At 40.8% G+C, this 20,727-nt stretch overlaps 1 protein-coding gene and 1 long non-coding RNA gene across 4 annotated transcripts in view; one reads left to right on the top strand and one right to left on the bottom strand.

The window, feature by feature from the left end:
• Positions 1–139: 139 nt before the first annotated feature.
• rfx3 (regulatory factor X, 3 (influences HLA class II expression)) lies at positions 140–19,930 on the bottom strand. 3 transcript variants are annotated; one of them, XM_026943832.3, is made up of 17 exons: positions 19,773–19,930; positions 13,208–13,332; positions 13,021–13,109; positions 10,366–10,633; positions 9,352–9,426; positions 8,635–8,816; positions 8,423–8,542; positions 8,016–8,140; positions 7,815–7,930; positions 7,468–7,583; positions 7,207–7,361; positions 6,631–6,728; positions 6,011–6,160; positions 5,020–5,228; positions 4,227–4,380; positions 3,248–3,290; positions 140–3,033 (listed from the first exon to the last, which is right to left on the bottom strand). In XM_026943832.3, exons 2-17 carry the CDS (start codon positions 13,325–13,327, stop codon positions 2,792–2,794), a joined length of 2,262 nt encoding a protein of 753 aa, XP_026799633.1. In that variant the 5' UTR covers positions 13,328–13,332; positions 19,773–19,930; the 3' UTR covers positions 140–2,791. The 3 variants fall into 3 exon arrangements, with proteins under 3 accessions (XP_026799633.1, XP_026799634.1, XP_026799635.1); XM_026943833.3 differs by having other exon boundaries at positions 13,238–13,332; XM_026943834.3 differs by lacking the exon at positions 9,352–9,426.
• LOC117599362 (uncharacterized) overlaps positions 16,675–20,727 on the top strand; it is a 62,072-nt gene continuing 58,019 nt past the window's right edge. Inside the window, exon 1 of the long non-coding RNA XR_004579828.2 lies at positions 16,675–18,813. This is a non-coding gene — a long non-coding RNA (uncharacterized LOC117599362). The remainder of the gene's footprint in view (positions 18,814–20,727) is intronic.

Raw genomic sequence — 20,727 nt, 5'->3', positions numbered from 1 at the left:
AGATTATCAAGAACCTGGGAGATATCAGAAAAGTGTATTCTGGCAGAATTTAATTAAGATATCGTTGATCTATCATTGAACTACCCAACCCTGTCTAGTGGTATGCAATTTGGGACATGACTTTAAAAAAAAAAAAAAAAAAAGTTGAAGGTTAAATGGCTCAGTTACATCCTAAACTGCATAGTTCACTACACAGCTAATGTTGGCTAGCTATTTCGTGTGTTGAGAGTTAAATTCAAGTACAGTTACTGCTTAGAAATTAGCCGTGTCTCCATTTCATTTTTTCACAAATAAGTGACTGTTCACGTCACGTCAATAACCCACTAGTGAAGGCTAATTTCTTTCTTTTTTCAAAACATCCGGCGAGTTCACTGTTTTTTTTATTGTTTGATCTCTAAATGCTTTTACCACAAGTATGTGATTTGGGACACAGCCATCAAATCTAGCAAGGCCAACTTCAGTGCGACATAAAACAAGGGAAGGGCATTCGGGGTCTTAAGTCAAATAAATAAATTGTTTACAAATTGAATTAACAGTAGGCTTCTCGTTAATATGGCAAAAACTCAACAGGCAAGAAAGAACACATTATTGTGAACTATCACAATATATATATTAAAAAAAAAAAAAAAAAACAAGAACTGCAAAATCTTGACATTCTAGCAGCACAATAAAAAGCATGCAAGACCAAAAGCACTTTTGTTTAAAACTAACTGATGGCTAAGAGCTCTTCTCACTCCAGGCACAAGAGGATACGACAAAACATCACACATTCATACAAAGGAGCTAAATTAAAACATGATCAATGGAAAAAGTGGCAGAGAATTACACACCTCAGTATCACAATCTCTGTATTTCCTGTCAGCTCCCTCAGTTTTGGTAAGATTTAGTGGCTAACAGCTCTTTGCCGTATAGAAAGTGACTTTTTTCCTATTCCGTTTCACAGATTGCACTCGAGAGTTGAAAAGCGAAAAGAAAAGAAACAGTCAAGCTCATGATTCAGTTACTTTGACAGGAAATTAAGAAATTACTCTACGCTAGACCATGATTGACACTTTACCTCCCTCTATAGAAGAGTCAGAAACGAGTGTGTGAATATTGTGCAGACAAATCAGACTTAAAATATGTTTTAAAAAGAAAAACAAACAAAAAAAAAAGGCAATATTGTTTTCCAGTGATGATTTTTTTTCTATTATGTAAAAACAATCAATAAGTCCAAATACTAAAATAAAAATTAATAAAGCAGTCCATTATATAGTCTGTGCCTTTTACCGGAGTGCCGCAACACAGACTAGTTTCCAGTTTTAAATATATTTATATATGTCTATATATGTCTCTCAGACGAACTGGACGCTTCCCCCCACAAATCTCCGAATGATGATCAAAATCTCCTGTTGATGAGTAAAATGGCATACAGTCTGAACCCCCTTCACAGTCAGTGCACGGATCAACCAATCAAAAAAAAGAGCTACAAAAGCAACACCACCTGCTTAGAGTCAGCTATACGACACAAAAAAAAGTACGAATTGATTTATCCTATATATATATATATTTATATTTATACCAATATATATTTATTTGTATATGATATCATAGCAAAGAGCAAGTTTTGGTCCCCTGTACAGATATCCAGTGTGTAACAAAGGGAATGACTGTGATGAATCGACGAGATTAAACAGTACGACGTAACGCACATCAAAACTTGTGGGGCGTTCGTCCAACGGCTGGCACCACTGGTGTGAGGTAGGGTGACGGTTACACAAACGACTTAGACACACGCAGACGTGCGCACATACACGCAAATCCCTTACTAAACACAATCAATCGACAAATCAGCTCGCGCTGATGACGGATTACAAATCCAGCCACGAGTCCAGTTGCAGAGATCAGGTGTTATATCTAGCAGTGACTATTTGCAGTCAGTGTTCTAGTAGAAAAGGAACGGCCTCCCTCAGTGCGATGCAGTAGCTTCGACGAAACGGAAAAGCTGTTGCTGGGTTAAGGCACTAGCATGAACCCGAGGTACATTAAATCCCTGACATTAGCTCGGTTTTACGACACAGCACAGGTGTGAGAGAGGACGTGAAGCTGTATGACAACCTGGAACAGCCAATATCAACACCCCTATGTTTTTGTTTGATCCAATCAAAAAAAAAAAAAATAAAAAATACCACCACCAAAACTGCAAAAACTCACCAGGTCTGCACTGGATACGTAGAGGATGTGAAATGAATCCTCTCATAAGACCAGACCAAGAGACTGATTCGACAAACAGAAGGCAATGAGAACAGCTCAAGGAGGAGGCTGGACATCTCTGGACAGCTCACTTGAGGTTATAGCAGCACAATACACAGCAAGATTTCCAACTCTGACACAAAGCCACGCAGGAAAGAAAAAAAAAAAAAAAAACGTAAACAATGATCAACAGTACAAATACATTTTGAGATTCAGTGGTGTTTGTTTTTCCTGTGGAGCTAGTGACTTGGATTTGAGTTCTTGCTCATCTGGAAAAAAAAAATAAAAAATTACCCATTCTTTTCAGCGAAGGGACTTTAACATTGAGCACCTTCTCTCCTTCAAGGGTTACTCTGAATCAAATAGACTGATCACATAAATGAAGTTCAAATAATGGCAGTGCAGGACTGAAGCATCTGCTGATGTAGTGTTGTGATCAGACCCTGCTGAACATAAGAGAGCGTGTTACATGTGAGGATGAGATATAAATGAATACAACTAGGAGGTGTCATGTGGAGGGATAAGAAGAAAAAAAATTGAGAGAGAGCTGGTGAAAGTGTCACACAGAGGCATAGGCGTTCCCAGCCCCACCGCAGTGACGGATGGTGGACTGCTGCTGCACCCCCATTGTACCCAGCATGTCCGGCTGCACCACACCCACCACGGCGCTGCTTCCGTCCTCCATAGTCCCCACCTGCAACACCTGAATCACCTCAGCCTCTGCTTTTTCTTGCTTGGCCAGCGGCTCGCCTGCCTCCTGCATCTCCTCGTCCAGCTCGCTGTCCATCTCGCTTACTTCATCTGATATATGGAACAAATGCTTAAAGTTAGTATGAGGACAATTATGCCACATTCTTGTTTTAAGATGTCTTTTTTTTTTTAAACCCCAAACTAGCAGTTAACTTTGACCTGCTGCACAACAGAGCAGGAGAAACCAGTATCTAAACTGCGAGACAATTTATGCAGAATGTAGAGGAAGTAAGCAGCTTGTAGGCCAAGGTTTAAGCATGCCTACCTTTATCAATGTTGGTAGGTGACATGGTATTCAAGTCATCAAACTGAAAAAAAGGGCAAAAGGGTAATGGTTAAAAAACAAATTGACACTATTAAATCCAGACTGTACAATTTTAGGAACCTTGCCCACAATACACACTTGAATGCCCTATGCGTGTGGGAAAAGCCTAAGATTTACATGCTCACAGTGTGTGGTCTGATATGCCAAAACGACCGCTCTTGTTATTGCCGCCAACAAATTTTGGAAAATAACAAATCTGTTCAAGAGACAGCTCATACAGCAAGCCAGCTAACCAAAATATCTGACATGTCATGTCTCCCAACAGCTCAATCAGTGAATGATCAGACAGTTCATCAGGCATTGTGGCTTTCCTTATAATGCTCAGAGATGCTGATGAGTTAGCAGAAAAAAAAAACAAAAAAACAACAATTCGACAGAATTGGTTTTACACAACTAGTACAAGTCATACAATGTATGCTTATCACTAAGCATACGCTGATGATGCATTCCATAAATAACGTGTAAGGAATAAAACACTTGGGGGCATTGTGTTGTAAGAAAATAATCAATAGCAGGGTGGTGTGATCCAGCCCAACATGAGTTACTGTTACCACCCCAAAGCTGTTTATTTTTCATATGTATAACAGCACATCCCAGTGATTGCAATTTTGAATGTACTAATGAACATGACATATTTGGAACATCTGAATTAGCCACAGAAACAATGCCATATTAGAATGAGCTTATTGAGATAAACTTAATTTGAATTACAGCCAGCACTACTGTCAGAGTTGCTGTTATAGAAAATTAATCACCTTCTTACCAATTAGATTCATGAATTCAGCAGTGCTGTGGTATAATTGGAGCTACTGAATGTAATTAATCAATCATTTGCAAAACACAGTTTAATTTACTTTTGTAAATGTTTCACTAAATGGTAATAAATAAATATAGAAGGATGTTTCAGGAAAATACATACCTCTCCCATAACCCCAATGGGTGTCTCTCCGGTTGCCTGGGCGACACGGTGCTCCACCAGGTAGAACATGTACTCGTCATAGAGCAGCCGGATCAGGTGGAAGGAGCCGAAGCTGGCAGCACTGCGCAGGGTCAAGTCTCTGATCACCATCGAGCTGCAAGGTAACACAATGAGGTTAAAAGTTCAAACTCCAAGACAGATTGTTTATGATTCGCTATGCTTATGAGTTATAAACACATTAATGCATTATTCCATAAGACTAAGTAAAACATGCTTAAAATTTGAAGTGCCCTTTTTTTTTTTTTTATCAAATGGAAATTGTATAAATTGTAAAAAGGCTGAATTGCATAAACGTATTTATACATTTTCATATCTGTAGCCACTATTAGAGGAAATTGCCTCATTACAATTGTGACAATCTTGCCAGTCCATGCTTATGTCAAAATTATATATAATGCTGAAACACATTAGCTGTTCTTTAGATCAGTCCTGAAATTGTATATGCACTTCGAAAAGGTAAAGTACATCTTGTGCAAGGAATGAGAGCAAGAAAAGACATCGGTGTAGGCCATTTCCCTGCATTTTAAATTGTTTGAGATATTGGCACCCGAGATATGGTAATAAAACAGTCCTTTAGTTGTCCTCAGTAATAATATAAGTCCCCTAATGTTATATGTTCAATAAAGTTGGCTTGAGGCACCCACATAAGAGGCCCAGTGAAACTCAGCAGTAACAGAAAAATGGTAGTAATAACACCACGATAGAAGAACATTAGAGAGGAGCCGGAGCTTGCCTATAAAAGGACCACTTGAGAAGGAACTGGCGGGCTGCTTTAGGGAAACTCGGCCTGTCCTCGTAGGGCTTGAGGACCTGACTGACCACGTTGTCGAGCCAGGCGGCCCACTGCTCCAAAGAGCTCTGCTGCTGCAGCGTAGCCTTGAAGTCCTGCTCGAGTCGCTGCACCATGCCCTCCTCGCACTGGCAGACCCATGATGCCTGCTCCTGCACAACATACACAAGTCAGTACTGTTACCACTACAGCCTACTGCTGACAGGGCTTTCACAAAAAAAGGACCACGAAGTTGGACTTGTCCAGAAGCAAAGTACATTACTCTATAATCTAATTTAAAGTGTCATTTGTTTTTTTTCCGTCTTTTTCTTGTCTTTAGTGATGTTCTAATGAAAATTCTGTTCTATTTCAGTAAACACTGGGCCAAGTACTGAACAAAATACCAGTATTTGTCTCTTTCCATGATGTTTTTGTACCAGTGCATAAAGGATCTGTTTTGCTTTTTGGTAAATCTGAATTACAAAACTACAGAGAATGGAAAACAATAGATACACCCCTGAAGCTGTATACATCTGTACATGTGTTTTGATGCAGATGTACGAGACATACTCTGCACTGAAAACCTTTTAATGTTACTCTGGTTAAACAATTTTTTTTCCAGTATGAAGAATAAGTTGTTGAAGAGGTTGCTGAAAACTCCATTTTGAATCCATCATCACAGCTTGGATTTCACACTTGGATGCATTGTGCCTCAATCAGAGGATTGTTCTGCTGTACTCTACACGACATATTGATTCTTACATGATGGCTCATTTTGAATGAGTCATAAATAACCAGGGCAGGGGAATAACAAACAGTGAATCAAATTCAGATGTGAGAATTATTGCTATTTATAGTTGAATATAGTTGGAGTCGGAGTGTTTGATGCACCGGAAATTGAGTGTTAAAAACTCCCCTACAAGCACAAGTTGAGGAGATGTGAACCGAGAGGCACCTGCACATTGGCGAAGTCCACACGGTTCAGGTCACTGAGCATCTGGTTGATCTGTGAGGTGTTCTGCAGGACAGCACGCGCTGCCTGGGCCAGGTGGTTCAGAGACGTGTATCTGCGCAGGGTTTGCGCAAAGGCACTAACAGCGGATACCTGAGGCACAGAAAACAGGGTTCCACTAAAAACAGGGTTTTATCTATTTTAACAATGGACATTGTCACAAAGCAGCTTTATATAAAATCAGTATATAACTTTTAAATTTATTCCCAATGAGAAAGCCAGAGGCGACGGTGGCAAGGAAAATCCCCCCCCCGAGACGATGTGAGGAAGAAACCTTGAGAGGAACCAGACTCAAAAGGGAATCCAGTCTCATCTGGGTGACACCGGATAGTGCAATTATAAATAATTCCCTTCTATAACTGTGTACTTCATGGTCGAAAAGTGCAATTGTATAACCTGGAAATTCTTTATAGTTGGTCATATAGTTATATGAATAACTATATGAATTACTGAGAAACTAAACATTAATCCTTCAACCCTGCAGCATTTATACTGATGACTAAAAGGAACTGAGAAGAGGATTTTTGTTTATGGAACATAAGCAGTGAGCAGTGTTAGCCAACCTTGGTCTGGATCATCTTCTGGGGAATGGCGCTCATGGCATTGGTGAGCCAGCCCTCAAGGCTTTTGGCAAAGTTACGGATGGCTTGAGTCAAGGCACCTGGAGAGGAGAAAAACAGAAAACTGGCTAAGGAGGGAAAGGTATGGTGTAGGTATGTACAGTATATACACTGTCAATCAGGCTGTCTGTTTGCTACTACAGCAACTGGAAAATAGGATTTAGAATAACATGCAGTAATTAGATTTGTCTTGATTATTACCAAAGTATACCATAATATTTATACTATCGTGTCTATTTATTTCTTTAACCAGTTTCAATGCTCATGATCATTTTGGTGCTTATTTTCAGCATTGTTATAATTACACTGTTAATAATAATGATTTCCACCACTGCAAGTTCCTATAGCTTCCTTATTAGCTTGTTTGCGATTTGGATTAAACCCGTTCAACCAGTCACTCAAAACAAGTCAGTTTAACAGTAATGTCATGAGGGGGGTCTGTGAAATGTATTTTACATTTAACTAGGTGCCTGGTTGTAAAAGCTTTGGGAACCTGTCATAGGGAGGTGTTCTGCTTACTAGGAATGGGTCTGAGGACATCAGGGATGAGGATCTCCACTAGAGCCTGGTACATCAGGTGATCGCAGGTGTTCATCCACTTCAGCACGGCCTCGCTATGGCACAGCAGTAACAGCCTGGCACGTGGCAGACGCCCCTCAATCTCACTCATCCCGCTGTACACAAAAAAACCCCACAGGCCTTAGATTGCGCATTTAAAAAAAATATAATGATGATTTTGAACTACTGGTACATGGGCAGTAGTAATGGAAAACAACGCACCTGTTTTCCGTCATGGTGATGCCCTCTATTGAGTTGGAAGGGCAATAGCGCCAGAACGTCTGCCACAGCTTCTCTATCAAGCTAAACTGGAGGTTTACCACCACGTCCAAGATGGCCTGTGAGCCAATGGGACATAAGCAACATATTTCCAGTCAAACGTTTTCATAAAAATTCCTCACAAAAATTTCTGACATCAACACCACAGCACTATTCTGCAACGTTCAGAAGCAAAGTCTAAATTGTGGAGGGAAACGCCAATATTTAGTGACAGTACTTTAGATTATTTTTATCCTTTATGAAGTATAGTATTAATCAAGAAATGTGTAATCCTCTCCAAAACCTCTTACCTCGCAGTGTTCTCTGTACAGTATCTGAAGAGCTTTGATGTCCTCCATGCTGACACCATCCACCCCATTCTCTCCAAGATCGAGCTCTACAAACTCGGGAATGGCCCGAGATGCGTCTGCAAGTTGGAAATGTGTTGGTTAAAGTCAATCCATCATTAAAAAGTCACACATTCTTGCTGCACTCCATTTCTGCCTCCTTACCCAGGAACTGCTGATGGTGCTGGCTCTGTGCGAGGACTGTCTGCTCGGCGACGTTGGGATTGTGATGCCCGCTGCTCGAGTAGTTGTCTCCTAAAAAGCCATCTGCCTTCTGCACAGACTTGAACCTGTAAAATCACATGGCATTAATAAATAGTTATATCTAGGAGTTTTACAGTATAGAGGAAAGCTGAAATAGTTACAGCATTCACGTCATACTGCACTGGCATAGATAATATCCCGGCAAAAAAAGTTATTCCCTTCAAATAGAGTCACCAGTTTATCAGGTACATCTACAACAGGGTGATCACCTGGCACACCACTGTCCAGATACAGAGCCAAAGTATTTCAGCGGGCCAAACCGAGCATTTATGACACCAGGAAAAGTCTGTAAAGGAGAAGGAGTGTACCTCTGTTTCTGATGCACAGGCTGCTGCCGCAGTGCCATGTACTGCATGTCTTCCTGCAGCCGGTTCAGAGGTGAGTCTGGCTTCACGCGGATCCCGTAATAATGATACTTGGAGTTCCCTCTGCATTTAAAACACAGCATTATCTGACTGATGTGTCTCTCATTAATGCAGAAAAAACAGTAAGGCTCCTAAGAGGCTCCAGGTAGAAGTACCTGGTTCCGAGGCGGCGTGTGCGCAGGCCCATGAAGATGGAGCGAATGAGTTTCCCAAACGATGCGGCGTTGACTGGATCGAGCTTCTGCTCCTGGCAGTGGCGCAGGTAATGGCTGTAGAGTGTGGAGCGAGGCAGACTCACCCCCTCTGCAGTCTCATAGTTATCCAGAAGCCACTGCAACTGTAGGACAGCATGGTCATGGTGTTTAGCTATTTTTACGGCTTAACAAGTGTAAAGCATTCTAACTTCGATGAATATCAGAATCCACAAAAGGACAGAAACTTTTTTTTTTTTTTTTTTTAACCCTAGTGTGACTTGTTTACATTTTACTCTCACTTTTGCAAGTAGGGCTGTGCGATTTAATTTTATGTCACAATATCTTTACAATTTTGGAAGGTCATGGTATATCATGCTATAGACGTTTGTATGAAACGCAATCTATAAATTAATACTGAAATTTAAATCAAAGTCAGGTCTTTTACAAATTTAAATTTTCAAAATTCTTTCTAGCAGTGTCTTATATTCATATAATCGCCCACCTCTACTTGCAAGACTTCAGTCTTTAGATATGATACAACAGACATACAGGAAAGTGTCAAAACAAAAAGAAAGCTGCCTAAGCCCCATCACCTAAAGAAGGAGAGAGAGAGAGACAGAGAGCAAAAATGGGGGGACAGTGTAGAAAAGAACAAGGCATCATGTTTTTTTGACTTACATGGCTGTTGAGCAGTGAACTTCTCTGACTGGACAAACCCTCAGACTTTTGGAGCGTCTCAATCGCCATTTCAATCTGATAGACCAAAGAGCAGAAGGAAAAATGGAGGGGAAAATAAAAAAAAAAGAAGGGGGAAAAAAATAAAACAAAGACTGTAGCGACAGAGACCCATACTGAAAACCACTAAGATATGCAGTAATCAGTACAGATTAGCAGAAAATAAAACTGCGTCAAGCTTCCCAACCACCAAATGAGACACAGAGCGAGACAGCAAAGCAGATTCACATAAATAAAACCGTTCACATATGCGCAATTCAAAGGAATAATTCACCCAAAAATGTGAATAGTTTCAGCAGGTTTAGTTTTATTCAAATAAACATGTTTGGGAGAAGTGTTTCTTTGAAACAAAGGTTTGAAACATGCAACATTTCTGCAAAGCAACACACACTGGTCTTTGACAGAACAGTACCACACCTTACCACCAGAGGTCAAAACTGATCTAGTAATCATCTTACAGCTCACTGCTTGAGGAGAAAATCTTCTAAAATTGTATATATTTAAAATGTAGGTTAACCCTCATGTTCTGTTTAGTACTTATGTTAATTACGTAAAAGTGGATGTACAGCTGCCTCTTTTTTTTTTTAAATGGATATACACTTCTAATGGATATACAACCAAACATTTGCTCTGAAATACCCAAAATTTTCATTTCAATTACTCAGCCTACGTATTTCAGGGGGAAAAAAAATCCACAAAACCCTCCTCATGCTTGTGTACACAGCTGTGAGAAGAAATAAGAAAAATCCCTTTTTAAAATCCTTTACAGTCAATTTTGTAAATACATCATCTTACTTAAAATGTAATATCTGCTTGAGCAAAGCACATCAATTTCCATTATTTAATTTTCACTAGTTTTGTTGTTAAATCAAACAGAACATAAGGGTTAAGTGTTCATCCTCCCTTACAGTAAGAGAAAGCAGGAAATAAGGATTTGATCACTGGGTTTTGTTGTACCGTAGCAGGAGAGGCCCTGGTGGTCTGTGCTGCGGTGTGAGGGGCGGAGCCGTCCATGGCGTTGGACCCAATCAGGTAGGCCCCTGAGCTGCTGATGATCTGACCCCCCGTGAGGCCCATAGCCAGCCCGCCGTTAGTGCTGCCGTTGTTGGCCAAGCTGTGAGTCGTCACCACCGTGCTCACCTGGGGCGCGGCGCCCTGCGTGTCAAAGTAGCTCCCACTGCTGTTCTGACTGTACAGCTGCGGCTCTGAGTACGAGTATGTGCGTCTAAAGAAATACACACATGCACAAGTAGATATATGGTACAATTTAATGAGCAGTTATGAACATCCTTCTGTGTGGAGTTTTTCTGCATAAACTTGACATATGGTGTATCACTTTCGGGTCCAGTTAGGGAGGTGCCATGACTATGTCAGGATATCTCCTTAATTTTGCATGGTAACAGCATATATAAGGCATACACATTTTTATGGAAATGTGATCCAGCTTTTTTAATTCCTAACAAAATTTTGTCTTGGTGGGCGTTTGCTTTGCTCGTTAAAGCCTGCATTTTCAGGATTTTCTCTTCCCTTTCCACTTTTGGAAGTAAACAGAATTTAAACTGTAGTATGGATATAGTACACTGTACATAATGCAGTATAAATAGAGTAGAAAATGCCACACAATTTCTCGATACTTAATGTGAAAAGCACAAGCCAAAGCAGTCACGACGCCAGCTCTCTGCAACAGCAGTTTTGTGCCAAGTAACATTTTAGAGCACACATGAGGTTCCCTTGTAGCGTTGCACAATGACAGCACAAAATTTCTACCAGCTGACAAATTTTAATTGGTATCTCTCTTCTACCAGTTTACCACCCACCACTAGGTTGGGCACTATTTTAACCTGATATGATGATAAAGATGATGCAATGATGATTTTAAAATGTGCCAAAGAAAAAAGAAAAAAACGCTTCACAGAAATAATGCTTCTAAAACATCTAACAGCTTGTAACATTCTTTTCATAGGAACTTTGTTTCTAAAAACAGGTTCTCATGGATACAGAAAGAATGCAAGGTGCGTGTTTTAATTAATCACTGCTCTCACTCTGCTTCAATATGATGATAACCTCTGTTGTGGAGCTACTTTAAACATCTTTAAAACACCCTCTCCTCATCATAACATTTTAATTCTGTTTAAAAACAGATTTTTATTACAATACAAATATTTGATGATGAACTATTCTGGGTGTGACTGTTAATAGATTACAGCATACTTTCACTTTCTTTTTGTAAAATATCAGTGAATGTGTATCCTTGACATGTTTCCTGGGACTGGTATAAGTTAAACAGAGTTGAAATATACTCTGAGATGTGTACTGTATCCTATAGTGTGTTTATATGGATATGTGTATGTATATATCACACACATACTATTAAAAATGAAAAGAGATCTGATATGCCATGTAGTGAAGCAGTTTCATTTTACAAGCTGTAAATCTGCTGCATGTCTTTGACTTCATGTGCACAAGCTTAGTATAGTGCTCTCCAGCTCAGCTCAGCGCAGCACAGCACAGCAAGAAGATGGCTTCTTTAAGACCTCTCGTCAATACTTGCAGTCATCGTCAGGTGACTGCACACAATTTACACCCCCGCTGGGGCTCAAGTGCCGTCAGCGCCAACATGTTTTTGTGACAAGATGGTTTCTCGCTTTCCTCATACCTCCAGCTCAAAAAGCAAGGCAAGACACTCAAGACAAATGCAGAGAGCGAATGTGTGTGTCTCTTGTTGTTGGGCAACCGAACGAACCCTTGAGCTGGGCTCTGAGTGGTGGCTCAGTGGTTTTGATTTTACTAACGGCCCTATTTGCTGTTGTGCTTGTTGACAGAAACAGATGTTTGCCTTACAAGTTTCTTTTGGAGAAGCTTTTCCTAAAATGGACCTTTCCATCTGCTGTACAATTAAGAGATTTGCCCGCTGACTCAACTCATCATGTGATTATCATGGGTATGAACACACAAAAATATGCAAGCATGGGCTAGACCTATGAGTCAGCATTACGGAAACACTGCAGTTGTAAAAAGTAAAAGTTAATTTTGCATGCATAAACACGTTATGAGAGATCCCAGATCTCTCATGAGGCATTAGGAATGTGATGTTATTTTTAACTAACCATTTATCTCTGGAATACAGTATGTTTGATTGCAGGTGTGGACTTTTTACTAGGCAGATTAATTAGCGTGAAAGGATGACAGATGATCTTTTGAGAATCAGGAACATGCAGGTATGTGGAAACGCTGACAAAACAAAATAAACTGCAGCACAAAGCCATCGGACAAGACTAGCACATGCAGTCACCTCGCAGTTATGCATATTTAGAGCCAATAAAGACACTAGGTAGGTTAATCTTTTTTTGTCAAGGTAGCAAACATGATGTGCTACATGATCATATTCTCGTCTGTACGTATGTTTTAGCCTTGTTGGTTTCCAGGCGACCAAAACATAGGACTGGGTAACACACTGCAGCCTTTTCTTGCCTGATGGACTAATTAATAAATTCATAATTTGTTCACCTCTGAACTGTATCCATCATACAAGGAAGCAGTCTTTGCTCCTTTTTTTCCTACTTAAATGTTCTGAGATGTATTGAGATGTTTTTGCCGTATCAATGCACTCACATGGTTCCGTTGGTGTAGACGCCGCTGTTCTCCTCCACATACTGCACCTGGGACGGATACACATGCTGCACCTGTTGAACAGTCTGTGCCTGCGAGAATCAGAGCATACATATAAACATTTAAATACTAAAAATACTCTGTGCAGGAGCAGCACCAGTGGTGATGTTGGCACCGGAGTCCAGCTGACCTGTTGCTGGACGGGCACCTGAGTGGGCACCTGCTGGGTGGTGACAGCAGGCTGCACAGGCACACTGGTCTGGAGGGGCACCGTGGACGAGGAGTCAGCGCCAGCCTCTGGGGTTTGCATGGCGCCTACAGGTGAGAGGGGGAAAAAGTGGTGTTTTTAAATTACATTTAAATATTAAATCTGTTCCAGCATGACTTCTTAACACAATAACTTTCAACTAGTGCTGGTCAAAAATAGTACAGCTCTCAGGTTACTACACACTGCATATGTGATATGACATGCAATTTACGCATGTTACGTCACACGTAAAGTTGTTATGGTTTCACGGTGCCTGATCACAATCAAAAATCACACCAAAGCCACAATTTATCCAAACACTCACATGAAACTCTAATAGGTCTGAATGCTCGCAGAACACCATAAAACTGATCAATATCAAGATAATGAATAATCTGATCACACGCTCAGATTCACACGTGGCATTAATATGCGTTATCTACGCTTTCTGTGCACTGTGACTGGATCTCAGCATCTCAGTGACGTAAAAGTCCATGTTTGTAACAAACTGGGTTTTTTTGGGATAAGTCAACGTTGAATCCTGTGGGTGAAGACCTTCTCCCTAATGCATCGCTGATCTGAACACAATTATAGACTGCTTTTACAACTGCCTGAGCCTCCAATTCAGTAGCAATGCTACTCCTATCTGATCGTGCAGCTTGTAAACGAGGCCCTTGACAGTCGTTATTTTGAGGGTTCATACAAGGTTGCCTCAGTGCCTCAAACACTGTGGGAATACCAATTATACTGCATTATGGGAATCCACAGATGTTCGTTTTAACACTGATAAGTAACTGCAAGCACTGGATTGATGTACATAATCATTTAAATGTTACACGAGTGAGCAAATAACGCAGTGTAGCGGCGTTCCATGTGTCTGAGTTTTCTGTCAGGGTTACTGCAGTGTCCAGATTTACTGAAAGTGCTATAATTAGCTATAAATCTATATCTACTAGAAAGATGTCTTGTGATTCTATGAGGCAGTATAATACATACAGTGTTTTAGAGTCTCTCCACAACTGTTAGTGTTGGTTTTTTTTTTTTTTTTTTTAAATAAACAGCCAGTATGTTTAATAAGCGGGACATCCTGGTGCTGGGAAATGCAACAGTACAATTTAGATACGGTGATAAATCATTATCTGAGTATATGATGCACGTCAGTACTTTGGTTTATCCTTTATATCCAATAAGGCTATTTCTTATACTATATTGTATATACTGGCAAGCTGCTAAATCCATTTTTGTACCAATCATTTCATTATTTTCTAGTCGTTAGACAAAAAAACTCCTGAAAACCACAGTTAGAGTTTTAACTATTTTACAAACTGATCATGATTCTTATGATGCATCGTGAAAAGTCGTCATGCGTCATGATATACGAGCCATATTGCACGTTTGTAATAATGCTCTAGCTCTCCTGTAATAAATAAATAAATTAGCCCAAATCCTGGCTCCAGCATGACCCTGAGCATCTCATTTACTCTTGCAAGGATTTTATTTGCATAATTTACTACTTATCTTTAACACACTGCCACTTTGCACAATAAAATACACGCCAGAAAGACTCCAATTCATAAGAAACACATAATAAAAGCCGTGCACAAATTCCACGCTCATTCCCTTAACGATCCGACAGTGGTTTATTACTAAATTAGGAAAAACAACTACAATTTTGCAACTAAAATCAAATTAGGTGCATGTAATGATAAAGATTACCTATGCTGCCTATGCCTCACTTCTATCTCCTGGCTGAAGCTGCAGTCTAAATGACACACACATGAGCATGGTGTAAACGTTTGGTAAAAGGAAGAAGGTGCAGAAAGCGCAGGGCTGAGAAAGAGAAATGGACGCTTATCAGCCTGTGTCCATCTGCTCAAGCCCTGAAGAATCGCTGCATCTGTGACGTTACCGAGACACCTGGCCCAGCTGTGCTACTCGAGTGCGGCAGCAACCGTGACTCACCCATTACTCTGCAAGAACAGCCTTGAAACTCAAGCCGTGAAATATTTCATCATGTTTCGGTTCTGACGAGTACTGACGTGTGGAAGGGTGCTGTAAGGAATTAGAACATGGATAAAATAACTGAGAACAAACCAGGATTCTTTACACATTCTGAATGCTGCAATGAATGGAGCCTGACACAGTGTCCACAGTAATAAAGGCGGTTAATAATTAAGCGTTTCCGCGCTTCGGGTCTCACACTCCAGCCTGAGCCTTTATAAACCCTCGCCCAAACTGGCTGCAGGCTAACCGAAATTACACGTCTACAAAATCCAAGATTATCACAAAGCCCTGTGATTCATCAATCAGCCTGCTGCGTGCAGGGTGTAAGAAAAATCTGGATCATGATTCACCTCGATGAAGCGCTCGTGCGAGAGTGACAGTCTCTCTCAGACGCTTGCCACACCAATACAAATACGACAGGAGTTTGAAGAAAGAGGACATGAATAAGGGGACGTGTACGCTGCATGAATATCACCTTCAGCTCACCTGCATGACCTGCACACTGCCTGGAGCAGTTTTTCCATTATATAAAGTGTGGATTTTATATTTTAAATATTTTCCCCTACAGTGTGGGGAAACGTTCTGCCACACAACATTTATTTTGGACCTGCCACATTGGGTTTGAACCTGCTACTGCAATCACGATTGGTCAGCACTATGCGTTTGTGAAACCTGGTGTGCGTGTACCATAAAGCTTTGCAGCCTCATCCTGTGTTTCATGTGGAATAAAGTTCAGGATGACGCTGGAAAGACTTATTACATACGAGGTCTCTCCTGGCTAATTATCCCCTCGGCTTACCGACAGCCCGAAAGACTTTCCCTAGAGGCTGAGCTCATGGCAACACGTCTCCCTCCACCACCTCCTCGCCTCCTGTTTACCATTTACCTGGAGGATACAGGTGCTGTTGTGTTCAGGCGCATGTTTGTGCCATAGTTTTTTTTTTGTTGTTGTTGTTGTTTAGGAAATCATTTTCGCTCTGCATTTGGGAGCGTGCATAAAACTGGATTTTAGTCTACTAATAAAACAAATGGATTCAAAACTATTTAAAAAAAATAAATAAATAACGCCATGAAAGTGGAGTTGGCTTGACCTGCAGAATTCTCATGCACAATAAACTAGAGCCTCCAAACAAAGGCCACCTGCTCCCTGGCTCGCCCTGATGAGGAGTGGCGGAAAACTTGCCACAAACAGGCACCTGCCCGGCTTCTCCAGCACGCTCCCTGCCCCCCCTCGTCCCCGAGGCCCTCTGCACCTTCCGTGCATTCATGTGCTCCCCTGTGGCCCACTTAAGTCCCGAACTCAGCCTGCCTCAAAAGCAAAGTGCTAACAAAGGGCCAAGAGGAGGGCAGCGCTCGCTCTTACTCTCTCTCCCTCCCTTCCTCCATCTCTCTCTCTCTCTCACACACAGCTTCATCATGTGCAACCCCCTTCCTAGACCAATTTTTACTGCTGCTGGAAAGGTTGTCTTGAATGCTCTTACATCATTAGGCTGTTACTCCAGCGCATCAAATGTTACAAGAGCACCTGTTAAACACAAACACACTTAACGCTGACCTAACTGCACAATTATTTCTTCTTACACCTCATTACAAGAGACTAGATAGATACAAGCTAAAACAAAACAAAAAAAATCCTAACTTGACAATCCTTGTCATACAAACACATAAGTGCAAAGCCCAAAACTTGCTAATAATAAATATGAATTATTAACCCACTCGGTGGCTCTTAAAGCGATTGGAAAAAGGAACAAGATACAAAGAACAGGTGGCATGGCCCTATTTTTGCTCTCCGCCTGCCTTTGGGCGAGCAGTAATGAGATCTGATAACTAGCCCTTTCTGACATCCTGTCCTCAGGTGTGGACATGTGGGGGAAGGTGACGGGCTGAAAAACATGAATCACCCCAAAAACGCTTGGTCTGTGAGAGAGAATGGAGGGAAAAAAAAAAAAAGTTTTCCCCACCTCTCTGGGACACAAATACAAATAACAGACATAAAAGCTACTCATTAGTCCTACTGCTTTAGTTAATTAATCTGGAAGAAATATTACTATTCTATTCAAATCAACGATTCTGTGATTCCATCACCAGTCCTTCGTTGTGTTGTTTTTTTTTTTTTAAATTATTCCGAAAAAATCTGACAACTTGAACAACAGCTTAATGTGACCCCACAGGGGTACGCTGTTACTGCTGAGAATCAAGCGTCACACTTGAAATAGTGGGTCTGAATGATTCGTTTGCCAGTCCTCCCCCTCCAGGTAGGCCTAGCGAGCACCTGTCGAGGTCCGTGCAACCTGCTCGTGGTGCACAGCTGTTTCCCCGCCTAATGAAGACAACAGGGGGACCGAAGAGGCGGCGGAACGGCTCACTAAGGATTCTGATGCAATCCTGAGAAACCGTTCACAAAAATGAGACGGGGAGGTATTCTGATTGGGGGAAAAATAATAATAATAATAATCAAAAGGAAATGTGTGCAGTGCGGGATCAGAATCTGTCAACGCCTGAAGTTTAGGTGCCAAGGAAGTTTGATTCGAGTGCCAGAGATGCTGTGATCTCTATAATCACGAGACAGACGAGTGTTCACCCAACTGATATTATAACAGATGACACTCCTTTCATATTCAGTCAATAATTTTGCACACAATAGTCACTGCTGCAAGACGACTGCTATGTAGAAAAGCCATGAGCTGAAACAGAGTATCAGTATCTTTTTTATACACAGCGGTATTAAAGGTGCATTAGGTAAGATTAGTATTTTTTTTTTTTTTAATGATTAGGTGGGATCGATATTTAAATAATTCCCGCCCATGTTCACGAAGCTCCGCCTCCAGGATCATCAGTGGCCTGGAGAGTAGAAGGTCTATAAAATGATTGACAGGAGGTGCATCTCCCCCGCCAAAAAAAGAAGAAAAAAAAAAAAAAAACATTCTGGACCGGAAGTCAGTTTTCCCAAACAAGCTGTCTCAGCTATTTAATAAACCTTCGCAAAAACTATGGGTTAATCCATTGTTTTCACATATCTTCCAGGTTATTTGTACAAAAAATACTGACTATTGCACCTTTAATGATCCAGATGTTGTGTTTTGTGTTACACACACAATTACATCTTTGAACATTACAGACGTCCACAGAACTGAACAAGATGCAAACTCTGAAGCAACAATTCATGCAAACCCTCCTGAAGCATGAAAACATTCATCAGTGGTAGGAAAATGTGTTATAATTTGCTCCAAAGAGACTAATTGTATTAGGATCTGACTTTTTTTTTTTTCTCTCTCTTCCAAATAGTGCTTTATCATATAGGCCATATAGCTCATTAGGCTGCTTAATGATCCACCTGTTGTGCATTTGTACAACAGCTTTCATGCAATTAGGTCTTCATGAAAGACAGGAACAAGACAAGGAACTCAGAACCAGGAATTTATGCACACGAGCAAAACTATAGTCTATGGAGGTGATCTAGACAATATTAGACTGCAGTCGTTTCATTCATATGAGACACACATACAAGTGGAGAAGACGTCCAGCCTTCATCCATGAGGAACTCGGTGAGCTTATTCCTCAAGCACCAAAACAAAGACCAAATGGTGAACTCTGGATAGCTAGGCTAGCCTAATGCTAAGCTAACAGCAGCTATAAGACACCGCTGTAACAATAGATACCGAGCAAATCCTGCGCTGGTTTAGCCACAGCTATCTGCCTGCCATTTTCTCTAACGCTCTTATTTCTAATTATTTCATATCTATTAATAACATTTCAGCCGAAATCGTGTATATATAACCTACATATGTTTAACAAATCCATTCCCGGTTCATTAGCCTCATTAAGGCACCTGCTCGAGAATATATTAGCTAGTCAGAGTATTAGCGAGGAATAACAAGAGTTAGCGCTTTATTACAACAACAAAAGCAGCCATTTTAGAGAAATTAAAGCGTTACGCCTCGAGTGAAGGTTTTGTTTTTTTTTTTGTTTTGTTTTTTTTTTTTAGATGAGAAAACTAGCCTCTGTAGCATCAGGTAACTTCAGCTTGCTAGCAGTTAGCTTCCGAGCTGAGCGCCTCCAAACACCTGCTCCTGAGCCTTCAGGAGAAATGATGCTGGGAGCTTCATGAGCTTCAAACACAGCCACAGAAACAATACATTTTACACCCTGGTCAAGTGAGGAGACCTCTTCCTGCTTCACTCGTACACAGTACATTCAATAGGAATTATAATACAGAAACGAACGACATCTTTCCTCCATAAAGTGTTCAGGAGAGAGAGAGAGAGAGAGAGACGGGCACATCTGTGCGAGGCTAAGCTAGCTAGCGTTAGCGGCGATGAAATTATTTCCATGTTGCTAGCCAATTTAGCAGCCTAGCGCATCTGGAAACGTGGCCACAATTAACAATACAGCAGATATTTTTCATTTGTGTAGCAAAGCGGCGGCGTGTACAAGCTGTGAATAACATAACAGGACCAAAAAAAACACACACACACAATAAAAGAAGCGGACGCGAGATATTCACCTGAAGTGTGTGTGGAGATGAGGATGAGGATGGCAGAGGCGGTAAGGATGGAGCGCGAGGTGCTGGTTGTTGTTGTTGGTGGGTTACAGTCGCCACGACTACGGTGACTATGGCGCCGGATAACAGGGCAACGGTTGCTATAAAGCGCGCCGCGGTCACAACCGAACCTTAGCTTGAAGGGGAGGATACGTCACGAAGGGGCGGGGTTAAACCGCAGCAAAGCAAAAGAGAACACAAATAAATAGGGTGAATATTTTACGTCGAATTAACTGATAAATCAAGTCAGTTGACGCAAATAACTTAAATATGAATTTACGAATTTAGGGACTTCATTTCAAAATAATTTCGATATTATTTTATAATAATTTTAGACAAGCCTCCATTTTTTAGGAAGTACCAGTAGGAAGTAAATTACGAAATTATCATAAAAGAAGCGTAAAACTTTTTAGCTAAGCTGCATCCATTAGCAACACCTCAAACTAATATACAGTAACAACTGTTTCATTTGGGAAAATTATTACGAAATTCTTTATTATAGCTCTGTGAGGGCGGGACTTCCCCATTCGACGTCATCTCCATAATCAAGTTTGGTAGAATAAACAGAGAAAGGAACAGAGCAGCCTTCGAAACTGCGTCCTGCTCTACTAAACAGTATGCCAAGGTAGCACTCGACTATCAGCTACCTGCCATGCATACTGCTTAGTACAGTAGTATGCACTTGCTAAGCAAAAAAAAAAAAAAAAATGCATGGTCAGATGATGATAATAAACAGAGTTTGGAAACTCAGTAATCAGATCTTGTACTGTCTCTAATCAGGCTTAAATATGTAATACACATACTTATCATAAACACCACAGCAAAATCAGGGTAGTACTCTATTATGCTTAAATGTGTATTAAATGCATTAAGCATATTAGTATCAGATTTATTACAAACACATTTAATAAACTTTGTT

Source organism: Pangasianodon hypophthalmus, chromosome 17, assembly GCF_027358585.1.
Source record: "Pangasianodon hypophthalmus isolate fPanHyp1 chromosome 17, fPanHyp1.pri, whole genome shotgun sequence".
In the NCBI taxonomy this organism is placed as follows: Eukaryota; Metazoa; Chordata; class Actinopteri; order Siluriformes; family Pangasiidae; genus Pangasianodon; species Pangasianodon hypophthalmus.
The sequence above is the reverse complement of the archived record's forward strand: the minus strand, read 5'-3'. Positions and strand labels throughout refer to the sequence as shown.

Coding starts and splice junctions, on each gene's coding strand:
- rfx3 (XM_026943832.3), bottom strand. CDS start 13,327: ATGCAAACCCCAGAGGCTGGCGCTGACTCCTCGTCCACGGTGCCCCTC. Junction 7,931..8,015: donor GCACCATCAGCAGTTCCTGG/GTAAGGAGGCAG, acceptor TCCAACTTGCAG/ACGCATCTCGGGCCATTCCC. Junction 7,584..7,814: donor TGTACAGAGAACACTGCGAG/GTAAGAGGTTTT, acceptor ATTGGCTCACAG/GCCATCTTGGACGTGGTGGT.